General features: G+C 42.0%; 1 protein-coding gene across 1 annotated transcript in view; it reads right to left on the reverse strand.

Moving 5' to 3' along the window:
* Nucleotides 1-20,419, reverse strand: part of ZMYND10 (zinc finger MYND-type containing 10) — a 173,604-nt gene that overhangs the window by 47,726 nt on the left and 105,459 nt on the right. Inside the window, exons 5-7 of the mRNA XM_078661272.1 lie at nt 13,204-13,356; nt 10,314-10,402; nt 3,417-3,517 (exon numbers count right to left, since the gene is read on the reverse strand). Of these exons, the coding sequence (XP_078517398.1) occupies nt 3,417-3,517; nt 10,314-10,402; nt 13,204-13,356 (343 nt within the window). The remainder of the gene's footprint in view (nt 1-3,416; nt 3,518-10,313; nt 10,403-13,203; nt 13,357-20,419) is intronic.

Genomic DNA, 20,419 nt, shown 5'->3' on the forward strand with positions numbered 1-20,419 from the left:
AAATAGGCACATAAAGAGGTTGTACTTATTCCAGTTCATTTTTGAAAACCCATACTGCAATTCTATTGTCCCCCTCCCCAGTTCTCTCATCCAGGATGAGAACGTAGCTGTAATAACATCGTGAGCATTGTTGTGCAACCTTAATGAAATATTTCTGGAACTTGTTTTTTTCCAGAGAATCCAGTCCCAAGCCCTGAAGAGAACCCTTAAATGATATAGGGTTTTGAAATGCGTCGGCGCCTACTTTCTACTGGGTTTCTAAAAATGATAATTGTCTATGCTGAGCATTATGTGATAAATGTTGTATGTCCGCTAGACTCCTAAATGAATCCTCAGTAAGTCAACAACCATTGCACTATGGGTTTTCAAAAATGAAGTATTTATGTTATCGCAATTGTTTTTTTTAGGTATGAATAAATACGACTGGAACACAAATTTGATTTAGTACATTATTGTTATTGTTATCATTTGTTTGTTTTGGATTCACAATGTATAACTTATGTTAAACATGGATCACAGTTCTCTTAATGAAGTGTATATTTTGAAATAGACATGGTTTCACAATGTTGTATTGAACAAAAAGTTTGTTTTGCACCTAAACAGTTAAATTACGCAAGACCATTCGAACTAGATAAAGGTTTGAGACTGTTTAATTAAAGAACAGCATCACTAAATAGCGGGTCAGGCTCTTTCTATTAAAGCATGAAATCTGCTGATATCCTCTGGTGGAGACTCTACCATTTGCGGAGAAGGAAACGCCGGTGTTGATATGACGTAGTCATCCCATTCATCTCCTGTTTGTCCTTCTTTTTGAGGTTGATTGTCCTCAATTTCTCCTTCATCGGAAGTATCCTGATGATGTTCCAGCCCACCAGTATCTCCCGCAGGGGGGGACGCAGACAAAGGTACAGAGGTACGAGCTGGAGAAGCAGCAGGTGGTGGTGGCTGCGGAAGCGGAGGAACAGGTGCTGAAGGAAAGTGTGTACGATATTCCTGTAACAAATCCTGAAGGTCTTGTACCAAAGCAACAGGAAGGTAGACCATAGGTTCAGTAATTGGTTCCATATACTGAATTTTTGTATGAGGAGTGTGATATTCTTGTTGCTAGTATCCCTCATATTCGTCGTCATCTTTCTCCTGATATTTGACATGCAATTGAGAAGAACTATTAGCAGGCCCACACATCCCATCATTGTCAGATTCCTCCAAGAATGTTGAAGGCGGTAAAGGTGATACTATTGCTGGATTCTGCAAAAACTGTGTCGTTGACGAGAACGTCGTTGATGGATACACAGGCGTAAGCTGCAATGTAGATGGACGCTTATGACCAGGCGTGGGATATAGCGTCATCAGCTTTGTCGATGGTAGGGTCGTCTGCTTCGTCGCCGAGGACATGATAGGATAGGATTAAGCCGTCGTCGGCATCATCGACGAGGTTGTTGTTGACGCGGTCGTAGACAAGGTCGTCGACTGAACCACCGTCATCGACGAGGAGGCCGACAAAAAAGTTGTAATCGTCAGAGTTGCCGTCGACGATGAAGTTGTCGGCGGTGTAGCAATCGTCGTCAATGGAAGTGTCATCGACGGGACCATCGTCGAGTCCATTGTCGACGATGTAGATTTCTTCGACGATGAGAAAGGAGAAACTTGCTTAGAAGATGGTTTTTGCTTCAACGGCGATCCATAAGTTAACGCCGTCGGTGATACAAGCTTTTTTGAGACAGAGATTTTCATGCATTGGATAGAAGAATATTTTTCTTGCTTATGGCTTTTTTCCTCAGTAGGAAATGGAAGCTTTCCTTTTTGTGAGGTGCCTTCCTCTTCATGAGGAGACCTTTTTGAAGTATTCTTCCTGGAAACTTTAGGAGATTCAAGAGATTGCTCTCTCCTTTTGGGTGTTTCCTTAGAAGTCAGTGAGGTGGAGCTCTCCTCATCCTCAGAGACAACGTCAGATTTTGATTTAAGTTTCTGTAACCAAATCAATAATCTACCCTCTCTATCTTTTTTTTTTTTTTTTTTTTAATTTGTTTTTATTGCAGAATTAGAAACCAGATCTCAGAGCAGGTCAACCAGTACACCGAATGCATCATGCAACATATAACTGACGTGAAAGTTGTACACAGCCATTCAGCCCACATCCCGGAGGCTGGGCGGCGCGCCAGATCCTGTTGTCTTGTCCTCTGCATGAAGATGCTACAGTGTTCACCCCATCCAGGCGGTCGGTTAATATCACCATTCAGTATCTGCTTTTATCCCCCAAACTCCCACCCCCCTTGCACCGTCAAACTGACACATACGTCTTGCGGGGACAACTTCACCAGTAAACACTCGCCCTAATGTAGTCTTTACAATATTGTCCCAGCGACCCTCTCCAGGGTCCTACGATTATCATTATCCGGATATTCTCTGTCATTCCTCGGGGACCTCCCGATCTACCCTCTCTATCCTTAAGGGTTTTTGTCGAAAAGGTTCTACTAATTTTGCAATCTTTTACCTTGTGCTGAGGGTAAAGGCAGTAGATGCAGCTCTTATGTGGATCCTCAGCATGCAGCCTTTTCTTTCCACATGATCCACACAACCTGAAGAGACCTTTCTTTGAAGATTCCGACATATTTGCTAGAAAACTGGATAACAAGAGAAAACTGAGCCAAGCTCAGGAAGACTCCCTTTCACACGTGTGCGGTAGAAAATCTGAGGAACCTAGCCTCTCATGGGATTGTTCTAGAGGGTGCCGTTGCCTGATTGGCTGTTGATTAAGTTTGGTTCTTTTTACAAAAGAAAGTGACTAGGCTATTGCAGTGACTCTTCATTGCATGGTAGCCTATGGTAGTTCTATCTACTGCTTTTAGATGTATACCGTGGGACTCCCACTACGATGACGGGGATGATTCAAGCATGTGAATCTATTAAAGATCCAATACTGGAGAAGAGGTGATCAGAGGAATGGAGCAAGAGAAGGAGGCAGGTGAGTGGCAGAGGAGGAGGAGGCAGGAAAACCTTTGAAAATGAGAGCCAAGACTCTAACACACGGCCTCTACAACTTTCCAGACCCAGTGGCCATCGAGAGTTGGATGTCTTGGCAAATATGTCTAATTGTGGGCCATGTCAAAAAAAAAAAAACAACTATGGTACTTTACAGCGCACCCTGCCAGCCTTCAGATACCAGCAGAAATTTGTTTGGGGTTCAGATGGCTTTCAGGGTGGTGACCCCGACTATAGCGGAGGTCCTCAATGTACAAATACAGGACTTGTGCTTGTAAAGAACATCTCACAATTTTCATCCACCTATGTTTTGTTTGGGCTAATACACTAAAACCATTATCTGATTTCATTTATTTGATTCACTTATGTTGTTTGGATATTATGTGTAAAGCACCTACTATTTTGATGGAGTATTCTGCAATAAAGCACCCTACCTTTCTCCAGGCGACTCCATGGACAATACTCCACCAGCTGCACCAGCAAGCATGGCACATTGTGAGTGTTCAACAGCCGGGTGAGCCCACTGAGAGATAAGCTGAGGATAAAAGGAATAACATAACAATAAGAAGTACAGAGGCAAAACAGAAAATGTCATATTCTTTCAATAGTGGCCCTCTTGTGTGGGTATCTTGAAAAGGTACATACCATTGGGACAGCCAGTGGAGTCTCTGCTTAATTTCTGATTTTTAAGGCAATTATGCCAATGTGTGGTTTCAAGCAAGACCCTGTGCCATCATCCAGAATATAAACATTTAGCTGCAACCTAAGCTTTCTTTCAGTAGAAAGAATACATAGGGATGACTACTCAGAGAGCTGAAGAGGAACACCATACTGGAGAACTACTGATACAGGTAAGCAGTTTTTCTGTTCACCTGCATGCATTCCTCCAAATAGCACAATCAGTTAGAACCAACCACTAGCGAAATATGATAGGAGGGTTGGAAAGAAGATATTTATTTTTATAATTTATTCGAAAAGACTTAGTTTTTTCTCTTGAAATTTTGTAAGATTTTCAAAAATAACTAAGACATTAGATAATCATGGAATACACACACATAAACAGCAATTTGAGTTAGACCATATGGCCCCTCACAGTTACGTTACACATGGGTCATACATTTTATGAAAATTGTCCAAGGTTTGTGCTTAGAGTAGGGATAACTTAGCATGTAAAAGGTAAATGCATAAAGGATAATGAAGGAAAAGAGAGGAAGGAGAAGAGCACACCATTAAGTCAAAAATGTATGGGATTCAGCAATATCATGGATAAAGTCAGTATTTTCTATACGTAGACTGGAAAAGCAGCTTGCAGTGAATGGACCAGGCATAATGAGAACCACATGATTCCTGAGCTCTCTTTTAAGTTTTTGCAGTATCCCCTTCTCTTTCTTCCACCAAGTCCAATAGGTTGCCTCTTCACTGGAGTCTTTGGGAGCCAGCTATTAATGAGTCTTAGACTATAACATAGACAGGGAGGGGGACAAAGTATGAGTGGTGTTGTACAAGTAAGGAAAAGCCACTCTCAGGCCTCCTAGGTAACACTTCCCATATCTCTGTCCTGGATAGAAATCGTAGGTTAACCGTGTAAGTTTCCCTGCAATCTCTCTAATTTTTGAAACTTTAATTCATCACAGTTTTAAAATGTATATTTTCATTGATAGTTGTTTCACTGGTATATAGTACTGCCACCAATACTTACAGTGGCTATTTCTCAGCATCGTTGAGTTTGACTTACATTTGTGATCCAAAAAGGAGTGGGAACAGTGGGGTTACTTAGCATGTTGATCTTGTCGTGGAATTTTTTTCATGTTGGAATATGACCAAAGTATGTGTCAATGAGTGCCTTTGCTATCACATCCATTCTGGAACACCCCCTACCCTCTCAGCCGCTGGGAAAGACTTCAGCCACATTCCACAGTCTATTATCTTTTTGACAACTATTTAACTCCAGGCAGATACCAGCCATATGCAAATGAAACTTGGTCCTGCCCCATTACGAACACTCTAGCCCCAACTAAAAGTCAAGGGCAGCTCTAAATTAGATCACAAGCAGCACAATATGCCTTTCAACCCAAGTTGTCATTGAGAGTTGGGTTTCCTTGGAAGCGTATGGTGAAAGTTACTTAATTGTAACAGCAGGTATTCATGTTGGGCACTTTCCTCACATTCATAATCTGTCAATGCTTCAAAATAGCTGAGGAGGAGCATATATCTTAATAGAAACATGTACAATAATGTTTTTTTGTTTTTTTTAAACAGCTATTCGCTTGAAAAGTGGGAAGCTCCTTGCCTTTGGAAACCCAGAATTCCCTGTCCAAATGGAGCAGGCTCAGTAAACATTTACAGAAAATAAGTGACTCTGCCATGACATGCATTCTTAGGAAACTACTGCTTTCTGGTACTATAACATGGATGGAAACAAGGACTTGAAAGTTTTAAATGATATAGCTCACACAAGAACAGGAGCGTTTTACTGCAACCTCTTTGGCTTAATGGGAAGATGTAATGCCAGGTCCACTGGTATCCATCAGCACCCACTGAAGGTGAGCTGAACTCTGACATTTGAACAGCGTGATGATGGGGCACGTCCAAGATGACCTGTAGCCACAGGGTGTTCAGGATGAAAACCAGTCACTGCGCTAGCCAGAGACAGAGCCAAAGACACTTCTCATTAGATTTCTGCAAAATCTTAGTTGTACATCTACTAGCCTAAGATGTTCTTGAAGGGCATTCCAGACAGTGTAGCTTTGGGAATTAAGTCAAAGACCACATGTCTGACGTGATGTAGTTGATGTTAAGTTAGTACCTCTTCATCCAGATCTTAGGATTCTTCTCCAAATAAGCCATAGAGTTATAACCACAAATCGCTCATTAACTTGGCGAAGAACTAGGTGCCGTCTACTTTAAAAAGGTGATCAATGTTATGGGGAAAAAGGATATTTCCCAGAGGGGTTATGTAGCTATTGAAGAGTTTAAACAACCAAAGGGCAGAAGTTAGAAAGGTCACCAGTCTATGATGGTGATTTTGACAGCGGATAAGCACAGCCCTTCACCACCAAGAAACACTTGGCATAGATGGTGACAAATGCTGTGCAGGCCTGAACCATGGCTTTGTCACCCAGATCTTGTGACTGTTATCTGATATGAAGGAATGCAGTCCATTGTCATATTGTGACAGCAAACGCCTGCCTATAAAAGAAGTTTCTATATTAATTATTCTAAAATATCTGTTTAAAGTGGCCAATTGCTTCATTGCCTCTACTTCACTCATAGGACACTGGGAGTTAACATTAATCACAGAAAAACCTAACCCAGTGGATTTCCTTAGGCGGTTTTATCACCTGTTTCCAAGATCCAGAGGTGAGAACGAGGGATAACACATGCTTTTGGCTTTAAAATAACAGTTGAGCTTATCTTAAGCTATAAAGACTTGGATCGGGCCCTTTCCCTCCACCAATTAAGAATTTTTCTAGTGATTGTGTGCCAGAATTTGTGCAGGGAAAAATCTTGAGCCCAAGTGCTACTTCTGTGGGAGATGTAGAATGTGAAAGCAGGTACAAACGTCAATTTCTGCTCAATTTGACTACTACCAACCACCTCAAACTGAGGTGCTAATTAATCAATGTTGCTTTTATTAGCACACATCAATTGAGTTTCAGTATTGCTAGTACCACTGATCTTGGGAAGTAAAAACACGTATCTGAAAGGAGTTAAGCACTCCCCTCGCCCCTTTGGAAGGAATGCACCTTGATTGCAATAAGCATTCTCTGAATAATAAATGGCTACCTTTTTTTGGGGTGTCTAAAAAGTGGGGATTAGTTAGCAGACGTGCTTTGGACAAATTCTGTGCATAAAGATATACCCACAGGAAATGCCAAAACAGGTAGAGCCCAGCCCTGAGTATTTACTAGTGGCTGAAAATAATTCATTCGCTAGAAGAGGGCAACCCAATAATCCCCAAGGAACTGGGTAACATAAGTTTAATAGAAAAATGCGCCTTGAGGAATTATTTCATATCATTACTCATTTTATATCAAGTCATATATATGTACATTGATTGAAAGGAACATAAGAAACGTGGTATCTTTTGTTAGGCTTTATATCATACCTGGAACAAATATATTTCATCAATTGTTACAAAAATTAATAGAGAGACTAGGCAACAAAAAAACACTACCATATTCAATACATTTTCAAGTAGTGCATTACACCGTTGGTACAATATGTATTAAACATATATATACATAAAGTGCTTCTGAGACATCAGTCAGCTAATCCATAAGTTCCTTTAACAAATCCTGTTGCTGGTGATTGTAAACCAAACGGTATACAGGCGTCTGTATACCGTTTGGTTTACAATCACCAGCAACAGGATTTGTTAAAGGAACTTATGGATTAGCTGACTGATGTCTCAGAAGCACTTTATGTATATATATGTTTAATACATATTGTACCAACGGTGTAATGCACTACTTGAAAATGTATTAAATATGGTAGTGTTTTTTTGTTGCCTAGTCTCTCTATTAATTTTTGTAACAATTGATGAAATATATTTGTTCCAGGTATGATATAAAGCCTAACAAAAGATACCAAATTTCTTATGTTCCTTTCAATCAATGTACATATATATGACTTGATATAAAATGAGTAATGATATGAAATAATTCCTCAAGGCGCATTTTTCTATTAAACTGAAAATAATTCAAGCATTCCATGCCAGTGTTGAGTCCCAGTGAGACTAGTGGATGCTGAACAGGCAGAGGGGCTTGAAAATATCCTTTCATAAACTGTTTTATTTGATTCTTTGAGAGAACAGAGTGGCTGAGCTGTCTCCTGTTCCTCTAAATCTAGATAAGGCCACTAATTAAACTCATATGTGGAAAGGTTATGTCCAGACGTGGGTCCCGTGCCACTGGAGTCAAGCTATTCTGGCTGAAGACAGCTGATAGCCAGAAACCGGTCCTAGGATGCTTGATTCCGGTCCAGGGAAGACATGGTTCGGCAGTTCGGGCTGGACTGTTCCCATGAGGCACAGGGTCAAGACTGATTTGCATATGGCCATGTCTGAACTGGGGTGGCTTGGTGAGCAAAATAACAATGGATTAAACCCAGATCTGTGACTGGGGGTGAATGTTTGCCATTGTGCAACATTCCATCCTTCATCTTGTGTGTTTTAAGGAATTTAAGACCAGAAATATAACCCCAGTGCTTAAGTTGGAGCGATAAGGCGATCACTTTAATTACCTTGCAAGGAAGGTAAAGGTTAGAGTTTTACCCCCGCCACTCCACTTCAGAGGTAATCACCCTAAAACTCTGTTGATTTCTGAGTGAAGTCAAACCAGGGTGCTGACTCCTTGGAAGTACGTAAAATTTCCAAGAATTTGACAAGATCAACTCTGGTGCTGGAACTGTGACTATAGAACTGATACATTCTTCACATAGAGACAGAAACCACAGCTGTTGCAGCACAGAGGGATTTATCATTCAGAAGACACAAATACCTTCTTTCCTGACCAGAGTTGGCAGGGGAATACAGATGAATTTTAGAGTATAAAGTAGGAAATGTTTCCAAGTAAAAGGCAGAGGTGCGAGCTAAGCTTGGAGCCATCTGACAGATAAAGCATAACTTTGACAAAGTTTGAACTGAGTACTGTGTGAAGATTCATCCTGTATTTAGCGGAGGAATATGGGTGTATTCTATTTGTGTTTTTCTCCTATAACCTATCTTCAGTGTCCATGCTCTCTTTGCCCATTCTTTCTTGCTTTCTTAGAGGCGGGTGCGAATATTTGATTTTTGGGAGATGATTTCAAAGTGTACTTGTACAGCAAGTTATACATTTTATGCTCTTATTTTGTGGTATACTGTGATCTTGCGTAATAAAGAGATTTTAAAAACTGGAAACTGAAAAGGGATTTGGCCTCAACAACTGTTGAAAGATAGTTTCAACACAGAAGCATTCTTAACAGGTGGAAAGAACCTTGTGGATGACTTTAAAGAGGCTGGCGTTGAATACGAATGAGAAGAAAATATTAACATACAAAATATATTGAAAATAGCAATAGTAAATATGTCACTGTGGCCAAAGAAGAAGAAAGGAACATATAAGACAACAAGTTTAATTTTATAAAGTACAACTGGTTGAGATCAATAAATTGACGTTCAATAAATTGTAATTCTAAATTTGAAATGGATAATGAACTTAAAAATAAAGAACTGATTTTAAGAGCTAAATTGGTCAACGTATGTTTCACAACTGAGCTAACTGTTTACCATTTGTTGCTTCATCAGGGTCTACTCATAGTTAACATAGTCACTTGACCCTGAGAAAGACCTGAAGACAAGATTTACATGCATTATAGTACGTTCATGGATTCAGAGCTGCAATGGATCATGATAATTCCCACTGGTCCAATGCAATGTTCTTTAAAATATAAACAGCACAATGTCAAAGGTTAAGACACTTTATGGTTGAAGGTCTATCCACAAACAACTTTAGCCCTTTTCCCTCCTTTTTTCTCTGAAGTATGTAAGGGAATGCCTTTCTAGAGAAGTGGGATTAAAGAAACTAAGATTTCGACTACATTGAGTTACAAGGGCCTTCTCAAGGTATATTGTCCAATTACAAATTATTAAACTGTCAGATGGATGGACTAAAACACATTTGTAAAGTGGTGCAAGGTTCCTCCACTGAACGTAAGTATAGTCTAAGGACAGTAATTAAAGTAGGTGTCATGCTTGAGCGGTGGACCCACGTAGGTAGGATAAAGAGCTGCACAGAAATCTAAGTAGAGCAATAATAAATGATTGTTTTTGAAAGCTCATTGCAAATAAATAAGCCCCCTGTATTCATGATACAGCGAATTGGTGTTATCAACCAATAGCAAAAAGCCTCCTACCTTACATCCTGATATCAGACAGGGAGTGCCAAACTAAAGACATACATGGGATTCTGCATCACTCCACTGCAGTATGTGCTGTAGACTAGGATCAGCGGTAGCCATTTCTGACACTGGGGACAATGTGACTACAGTCTCTCTAAGTTGAATACGTTACAATAGTGGGTGAAGAGCATCACATTCCCTTAACACATGAAGGTATAAAGTGCCTCAAATGCCTAAGTCTATATGGTAATTCCAGTTAGAGAGACACCGTTCTTGAATCAGGATGCTGACATTGCCTTGGAGATGCAAATATATTCAGCATTGTATCTTTCTGTGCTATTAATACAAAGCAAGTAGTTTCTGACCCATATAGAAAATATAAACCCAACACCAGACTATGGGTAAGAGAATCAGAAATTTCAAAGATCACCCAAAGTACTGTAGCTCACCTGTCTATGTGATCAGTGATGTATCGGAGAACAGAAAGAGCCTTCAATGAGATATCAAATTCTAGCGCATAGGCCTGCTGCTCCAGCTCCTAAAGGAAAAGTCAAAATATAGAAACTTTGTCAGAAAAACATTCGATTGTTTCCTGCCTACCTATTATGATTTCTTATTTGCTCCTAACCTAGATCAACCTTCGTAAAAAAGATATAAGTATTTTACTCCTATCACAAATAATAAATCCCGAAATATCCTCAAGAATGGGACATTATATCCCTTTTCTGGTAAATCTTTTTAGAGGCACTGTCAATACCTGGAGATGGCCTGAAACTTAGGCGGGTAACTGAGGTGGTTGGAGAATTATAATAGAAAGGTTTGATATTTTAAAGGTTATTGTGGTCAGGCTGGATACTAGAAAAGAAGTTGTAATTCTTCTAATGGAGCTGCCTTTCACATTGTCTGTTGGCAGGAGGCCATCTCGTATGCTACTGCATCTACAACCGGTTCATTGACATATCGCTACATCAAGGCCTTAAATCAAAAATCACCACTTTGTTCTAGTACATTTTTTTGGTTATCCGCTATACCAATCCCACCACATCGACCATAGTACTACCTTAATTTTTTTATTAATGTTTGTAATATTGTTTAAGACATTTTTTAAACTGTAATTGTATCTTTTATTTTATGTTCATTAATGGGTATTTCATTTAATTATCCTTGATTTAGCATATATACCTTCCCTAATATTAAATTTTTTTAATCACATTTATAGAATTACTAGGTCTTCATTCTTGCTGTGATACTAAATTTAAACTAAACATTATTTATGTGTATTACATCAGAGCTTATTATCAGTTTATCAATTACATTAATACTAATTCTAACTTTTAATATTTTCAATTAGTTTAACATTTTTTAAGCCTTAACCTTACCTGTATTCCAACTCCACCCTTAACTCTCCGCATACAGAGCATGATGAGTGACATGTTAATGATGTAGAATGGAGTTTACATGGGTCTACATAGAACGTAGACTTGTGCTAATTATGTCCTTACACAAAACCTATACGGTAGTTCATGAAATATTGAAACATGTTATATTTTATTCCATGCTTAGGCCATTAGCCCCATATTCTTGATTTTGTAACTTTGAAATGATTATTTGACATACCTATCGGCAACCTATCGTCACCATCCCGGGTCACGGTTGGAGTCCCTCAAGGATCAACCCTGTCCCCCACCCTTTTCAACCTTTACCTAGAACCGCTTGCTGAAGTATTACGCGCAGCTAATATCTCTATCATATGTACGCTTATGACACCCAGATCTAAATCAAAACCTCTTCTCTCGAAGAGATTCTCTCCCTGAACGAAGCTCTGAAACTCACCGTCCAATGGCTCGCATCCAATCAACTTAAACTCAATGCAAAGAAAACAGAATTTCTCCTGATCTCCCCTCCCAATACCAACCTCGAGATTCAATCATGGATTAAGGCTATCACAAGCTTAAATTGCCCACCGACCATTGTGAATTCGGCTAAACCCTGGGAATTACCCTTGACAGCAACCTGAACATGCGGGACCACATCAATTTGATGGCCGAAACAGCCAGATTCCACCTGAGTTACCTTAGGAAATTAAAACCCTTCCTCAATGCTCCCGACCTAAAAATGTCAGTCCAAGCACTCGTCATCTCTAGACTGGAATACGGCTGCTCAACCATCTCGGGTTTACCCAAGATCTCCCTGGCATCTCTTAAAGCCTGCTTCAATGCGACCGCCAGACTACTTACCGGCACAAGGAAATATGATCATATTTCCCCACACCTGAAAGCTCTCAACTGACTTCCCCCGGAGGCAAGAATAAAGCTCAAACTAGCATGCATCACGCACAAAGCTTTATACTCTAACTCCCCAGCTTATCTGACATAGAAACTTGTGATCTCCGGAGGAACCAGAAACTCCCGATCTTCCAGAGACCTCTTGCTCCAACCTGCACGCTTTCGAAAAATAAAAACAGACAAATAGAATCAGACCTTCTCAGGGGCTCCTCCAAGAATATGGAACTCTCTCCCACCCGACATCAGAAGAATCCCCTCTCTGACTCGCTTCAAAATGGATGCCAAGACCTTTCTTATGGGCCAATTTCTTGGCTAAATATTACCTCAACCACCACTATGGCCGTCCACTACCTCTTTGGACTACCTTGTCACCCCATCAGAAACTTGGGGCCTGGCTTGAATAATTGTAAACGTAATCTGTAAATATGGTATCTCATCTTGAGTAACTGGTTATGTAGACTGTAAATACGTGCTTTTCTTTCCCTTATGTATCCAACACACCTCCCCCTTACTACTCGAGGTGTTTCTGGTTGATTCTAAGTCTGTCTGTATATTGCTTTGCTCTCGTGCAAAGCGCTCTGATACCCTAACGGGTCAAGTTTGCGCTCTATAAAACACATAAATAAATATATAAAAACCCTAATCAAAAAAGAATTGTTCATAAATCTTTAACATTTGGAGCAGTACCATTTACCCCACATTAGGAAAGGCAACCTCTATCCTACGGTACCTGAAGCAACATTTGCCCAGCTCCCATATGAATGGCGTTCCAAACTTTGACTCACTGAACAAGAGATTTTTCAACTGTGCCTCTGCATGGATGCCACAGTTAAAAAAAAGATTTGTCTTTTCCTCTAAGTATTAGCTGTACATCCATAGTTAGTACAATACTTTTGGCTTCCTGGAAGCAGTATTTGGAGGAAGTAACGCAAATTTAAATTCACACCTCAGGTTTCTCAATTTATCAATACAGCTTTTGCTAATTGTTCCCTTTCCCTTCCCTTTTCTTCTCCCACCCAATTCTCATTCAGTTCCACTCTGTATGTTCACATACCTGCAAGCTTGATTTATTGCTAAGATCTTCTGGTATGAGTCTGCCGTGTTTTGGAGTGTCCCCATTGATGCTACGAGCTGCCAGCATGGCCACTTTCCGATGACTATAATCAATGAGATCTAAAATTGTATCCTCTGCAGCTTCACATACCTCCTGATGGGAAAATAGAAAATCGGAGTCTTACTTTCAAGGAAAGTGCTAAGATATCAGGCCCTTGACTGAAGCAAACAAGTTATCTAAGTGGGTAGGGTAGTTTAACTGAGGCGACAAGGACTGCAATTGAAGAAGTACGACTCAGAAGATGAATACTGCTAAATTTATTAAAGAGTTTAATAAAGCAGAAAGTGCCAGGGAAAGACAAAGGAAGAAAAGTGCAGCATGTAGGAACTTCTAGAAAACAGGAAAAGAGAGAGACAGACCAAGAGAGAGAGAGAGAGAGTAAGTGAGACAGCTGGAAAAGCTGATAGCGAGAATGGCTGAGGAAAGAAGCAAAATCAGAAAAAAGGATTGCTGGACTCTTCTCATTTAACCGAGTTATCCCGACACTTTTTGCCTTCTTCCTCTTATTTACTCCGGTTTTTGTTGTCTTTAGGACTCTGGGCTCTTTACCACTGCTAATCAGTGCTAAAAAGCATATTCTCTGTGTGTAATTTGTGATTATGATTAGTTATCCATGATTGATATATTTGATTTACTGGTAAGTCCCTAGTAAAGTGCACTGTGTGTGCCCGGGGCCTGTAAATCAAAATGCTACTCGTGGGCCTCCAGCACTGATTGTGCCACCCACATGAGTAGCCTTGTAACCATGTCTCAAGCCTGCTACTGCAATGCCTGTCGGTGCAGTTTTAAACTGCCAAGCCGACCTGGCAAGTGCACCCACTTTCCAGGCCCAACAGTTCCCTTTTTCTACGTCTAAGGCTCCCTCAAGGTAGGCCAAAGTTGGCCCCATGGGTAGAGTGCAGTGTATGAGAAAGGTAAGTGCAGTGTATGAGAAAGGTAGGACACATACTGGTGTGATTTACATGTCCTGATAGTGAAATACTGCCAATTTCGTTTTTCAATATTGCATGGATTATCTCTCCCATAGGTTATCATTGGAGATGCCCAGTAACAACTCACAAGTATAACTTTCAATTAGGAAGAGATAGAGATTTTGCTAGTTGTAGGCCAATAGCCACCAGAGGTCTGATGGGTTTTTCAATCCCCAAGTCGTAACCTAATAGTGCCATTTTTGGGTCCAGTTCTATGGTTGTTCCTGTGCTAATACTTAGTTCCTGAAATATTTTAACCCAGTACTCTATTATCCCAGGGCATAAACAGGCTAGATGTAAGAATCCTGCTTTGTCCTCCAGGTACCGCCCGCATCTTGAGTCCTCACGGAGCCCGAATCTGTGCTACTTCTCTGGAGTGTAATAGACTTGGTGCAAATATTTAAAATGTATAAGCCTGTGTCGCCCGTTCAGGGAAATCGGTTTAGTGTTGGCAAAACAGTATTGCCAATCTTTATAATGTATAGGATCCCCTAGATGATGCTGCCAATCTATTCTCACCTTCAGCATTAGTGGCCTGCGTGCCTCCTACGAGCTTGTATAAAATGTTGTGATTAATTCACCTGTGTTTCTGGCTGTGTCATCGTAGAAAGGGTTCCCATTTCTTGCGGCTCCTTTAGCTCTTCCCCCAGTAGTCCCTGTGTCATGTGTGCTTAGCCCTGTGATGGTGGTATTTAGCGAACAGAGTCATGTTGGGGTGCATTTCCTGTACTCCCTCCAGATTGTCTAGCTCCCCTTCTATGAAAAAGTCTCCCATCGTGTTGATCCCAACGGTGCGCAATGCCTTTCTTGCCCCTCCTTACTGTCCCAGGTGGAACCACTTGCATCAATATAGTGGGATGCGTGGAGAGTACAGCAGCACTCCATTCTGTAGTTGTTAGAGAGTCAAAGACTCCCCACTGTCAGGATGGGTTGTGAAACAGTGTCTGCTGAAGCGTCCTTGGGCTTGCTGCCTCTCTCTCCAGGTGTAGGTTGGGTGTATCCTGTGGTCCATGAATCAAGTAATGGGCAAACGGACTCTGGGCTGCCCTATAATACATCTCTAGGTCAGGAGCGTTGAGGCCTCCCAGATCATACGGTTAGGTCATATGGTTAAATCAGTGATTCCCACTTGACTCTTGCTTGCTTTCCAACCCACCCTCACCAGAAGAGCACGTGTTTGTTTGAACACAGTCTGTTTGAGAGATATTGGTATGTTTTGGAAAATAAATAAAAGTCCCTCTAAATTGAACTGCCTCATTGAGTATTGGGGTAAGATGTGTGTTTGGGTTATTTACATATAAAAGGGTATCGTCAGCATAGGCTGATATAATTAGTCTGTAAAGTGGGAAACAAAGTACTCTGTGACTGTGATACTCCCGTAAAGCGCATGCAACAGGTTCCAGTACCACTGTGTACAATAGCAGGGACAGGGGGCAGCCCTGTCTAGTGCCTCTGGAATCTCAAAAGTCACCTGAAACGGTCTGTCCGATACATACTCTAGCAGTCGGCGCTGTGTATAGTGTTGCGATTAGCCTCATAAATATTTCCCCTACTTGTTTTTTGCGGAGTACTGCAAACATACATCTCCACTCCACTGAGTCAAATGCCTTCTCGGCATCTAAGAATACCGCTGCGGCCTTAATCTCTGGGTTCAGCCGCTGCATGAATCAAAATAATGGGCACAAATTAGAGGATAGACTCCGGCTCAGAACAAAGCCAGCCTGCTCTGGGCCTACTATACCTGGCAGCACAGGCGCCAATCCGTTTGCCAGAATTTTTTCATACATTTTGGCATCTACATTAAGTAGGGTTAGTGGTCTGTAGGACGAGTACTGTGTCATCGGTGTCCCTAGTTTTAGCACTGTTATTAACGGGGCATTACCCCATTCTCAGCCATCTTTTCAATAACATTTTAAGGTGCGGAGCTAGCAATTCTTGGTATGACTCATAAAATGTGACTGTTAACCTATCAGAGCCAGGCGCTTTTTCGGCTGGCATACCCTTCAATGCTGTGTAAATTTCGGTCAGTGTTAGGGGCGCCATTTGGTGCTCACTGTGTTCAGGGGTTAGCCATGGCATCTTAAGGTGTGTAAGGTAGTCTGCCACAGTGTCCTCGTCATGTTGTATTTGGGAACTATATAACTTTTTATAGTACTAACAGAACTGTTGTACAATCTGATCAGGGGTATTCAGGGCTTCCCCTTCGTCGTTTATGATCTCTGTTATGAGATCTGCCGTCCTTGAGGGCCTTAGAATGATAGCCAGTGTCGCTCCCGCTCTGTCTCTCTCCCCATAAGCTCTCGCAGTTGCATACATCCCCATATGCTTAATCTCATCGTTGGCCAACTCCTGAAATTCTTCAAGCTTATGTTTAATTTCAGCCCTCTTTTGCGTGCCTCCTACTGCTTGCAGTTCTCCCTCCAACACTGCTATCTCCTTCTCCAATGCTTGTAGCCTTTTCTAATATCACGCAATACTCCTGCATGCTTGGAGATTACTATTCCTGTTACACAGACTTTAAATGTCTCCCACACTCTAATACATTTGTCAACTGAATCTATGTTTTTTTATAAAACCTTCTTACATAGCCTGTTGCAATTCTTCTTTAAAAACTGTGTCTAATAGAGTATGTTGGGAACCTCCATGTAAAAGCTGGTATTCTGGGTGCCGCATATGTAAGTGTAAGTCGTACTGGGGAGTGATCTGAATATGTTCTAGGGACTTTCAGTTCATTTGATATCATCCAATAGTCTTTACAGGTATGCGTGTCATGCACTGCTGAATAATGTGTATACCCTGTCCTACCTGCAGACCTTTGTCGGTCGTCCTTTAGATCGATCCACTGTGGGGTCGAGTTTACGATTAAAATCGCCTCCCCATATCAGTGGCATACTCGCCCATTGATGTACTCTAGTTTCCACATTATGATAGAACTGAGGATCGTCGTAATTCGGGCCATATACTTGATAAGCAGGAACCTCAGATCTTCTTTTCTGCATTGTGCTATTACATATCTACCCCCTGAGTCTTTGCGTAGTCTTGTCAGTGTCACCCCGGATTTGCGTCCCACCCATATCAAAACTCCTCTAGCATGCGAGGTATAGCTGGCAGAAAAGCACTGCCCCTGTATTGTATTGAGTATACAAGCTTTACTCTCTGGGTGCGGGTTCGTTTACTGCAGTATCGCTATATGCACGTTGTGACTCTTAAGGTATGCTATCACCTTCTTCACCTTTCTATCGTTGTTTAACCCTCTAATATTCCATGTGAATAGTCGAAGTTGCCGGTCTACTCTATCGCTCACTGTATTTGTGCATGCGTCAGTGATCTTTCCACCTTTTTAAACTGTGATACAATGCCAACTAGTTCCTGGACTCGTTGCCCTGTTTTCTTTCTTTTTTAACATAACAACAATATCTGCCCCAAAATTCCCACCCACGCTAAGCGAAACCCCAACTGGCATAGCTTTCAGTGTCCCCATACCCCCAGAACCGCAACTTCGCCGGGTATTGCACACTGTACACGATTTTGAGTTCCTGCAGTCTCTTTTTTGCCAGTAGAAACTGGCCCTGCGCCTCTTGGACTTGCTGCGTGAAGTCAGGAAACAGCGAGATCTCCATTCCTTCCATCCAAAGTGTTCCCAGCTCTCTCGATTTCCACAAGGCCGCGTCCCGGTCTCTATAATTTAGGAGCTCGCTATGATTGGTCTCGGGGCTGCTCTGGTGCTGGGCGCAGCGCTAGCGAGTGATGTGCTCGCTCTACCACGATCATGTTAGAGAAAGTGTTCCTATCCAGGAGATCAACCAGTCTACGCTCCACATAAAGCTCCATGTACTAATGCTTATCGACTCTGTTATTCCGAGAATTCTGATATTATTCATGCGTGACCTGGCTTCTAAATCATCTGCCTTGGCTTGGAGTGACTTAAGGAGCTTGTCAGTTGCTTTATGACCCTCCACTTCTGCTTGCATTGTGTCTTCAACATTCAATACTCTTTGTTCTACCGCATCCAATCTAGTGCAATGTTTATCTATACGGTCAGCCATTCTGTTCATCCTGAAGGTAATGGCGTCTATTTTATTATCTGTGCTCGTAAGGCTCTATTGCATTGCACTCAATATTTGCTTGCCATCCAGCTCCACTAGCACGACTGTTTCCTCCGCTTCTGGCGGTCCCGTCGACTCTGGGATGGAAGAGTTCCTCAATCGAGATAGCTTGCGCAGTTTGAATTGCAGCTTGAACGGCAGTTTGTCCGTCTTTTCCATCGTAATGTACTATCAAGCCTCTGTGTGTTGACTTTAGGTCTCTCAGTTACCAGCGCCCTGGTTCCTCCTGCACCGTGTTCCCTAAAAGTCACATAGGTGAAGGCGGTGGAGTTCAGCCGTTATTTCTTGTCTGGTGTGAGGCCGGGCCTTAGAGTAACTCCCCGCTGAGTGTCTTCAGTTCTCTGTAGGCCTGATTGCTAGTCGTTCGCTGCCTGCACCCTTTCAATTGTCCCTCACTCACTCACTCCAGTTGCCTAGCTTGATGTGCCGGTGGGGTGAACGCTGCTCATCTTCTCCTTGTTGTGGGCTGCTGCTGTGTTGCGTCTCGCTGTGGCATACCTGGTGTGTTTCTATAATGTCCGGGCAGCTGCGCACCCCAATATCCGATATCTGTGGAGTGGAGCACCTCTCATGATTCTCTCTCACGCAGAAGCTTGCCTTTGTCTCCACATGCAATATATTGCCCAGCGTGCTTTCGGGAGATCCCCGCCTACCTCGCTCTGGGTGCCAGCGGGCTCCTACGTACTCAGAGCCGTGGCTTCACACATGCATCAGCTAACAGGCCGCTATTCGTTTTCGGCTCCAGCGGCTAGCCTTAAGTCGTTTTTCCGCAGGATTTCTCGCTGCCACTATCAACCTGGGCTCGCGACCTATGCACACTCGGTGCTGGAAGGGTATATGTCACCAGGATAATGTAGGATTTTCTCGTGGGTTACAGGAGCCCTCCTAGCTAGCCGCCATCTTTGAGCTCGGCAAGCTCCGCCCCCGTGTGGTCTCATTCTGTGGTGTTTTCACTGTGTAACTGTATGTGTGCACACATGCTTTACACATTGTCTCTCTAGTTTAGCTGGACAGCTCTGTGCCTAGCTACCAGAGGGTGAGCACAGGTAAACCTAGGTGTGCGCCTTACTCATCGTGACTAGAGTGAGGGTTCTTGCTTGTACAGGGTGCATACTGACTGACAACCAGGAACCACATTTCTAACAAGCATATTGATGAACATGGTGAAAAGGTGAAGGGCAAGCGGAAAAGAATGGTAGCTGAAAATAAAGCATAGATAAAAGAGAAGGGAAATACAAGTGCAGTTGATGGAAGATTGTGGCAAACCTTTAAGAAGCACAGACAGAAAATACTAATAACAAGCATTGGCAAAGCCAATATGTCTTGCCTTTGCAAACCTTTTTTTTCCTTTGCTTTACAGTAGCGTGGGTGAATAGTAAGTGCGGATTCTATGTATTATGGAAATCAAAACGTCATTAATTTAGCATAGAAATTTGATTATTTGATTATCAGTGTCATTAAAAAGTATTTGTGACAAAAAAGTCAGCTCATGGGTCTGTAAAATATCCCTTTCAAAACAAGAAATACACATGCTGTGCACAAAAGAACAAGTTACTTACCTTCGGTAACGCTTTTTCTGGTAGATACAATACCTGCCTGTGGATTCCTCACCTTGTGAATATCCCCTTGCGTCAGCAACATTCGGAAATTCTTTTTGTAGCTTCGCGCCGACGTGGACTTGGACGTCATAGAGGCACGGCATCGCTCGCGACTCCGCTGACGTCACCGACGCCTACAATAGGCCCACGCCGGCGTGATGACATCAGTTCCGCCCTTTTTTCCGTGCCTTCGAGGCACACGGACGGACCAATGACAGTAGACATATACACAGTACAAATATCAAGGTAGCACACACAGTGTGAAGCAAATGCAATAAAACATTTGAAATAAACAACTCCTTGACAATAAAATAAACACATTACAGAAACTCTGGTATAGAAGAGTGGACAACGGGGAGGCGGGTGGGTCAGTGAGGAATCCACAGGCAGATATTGTATCTACCAGAAAAAGCGTTACCGAAGGTAAGTAACTTGTTCTTCTGATAGATACATCTGCCGTGTGGATTCCTCACCTTGTGAA

This window comes from Lissotriton helveticus, chromosome 9, assembly GCF_964261635.1.
Source record: "Lissotriton helveticus chromosome 9, aLisHel1.1, whole genome shotgun sequence".
Classification (NCBI taxonomy): domain Eukaryota; kingdom Metazoa; phylum Chordata; class Amphibia; order Caudata; family Salamandridae; genus Lissotriton; species Lissotriton helveticus.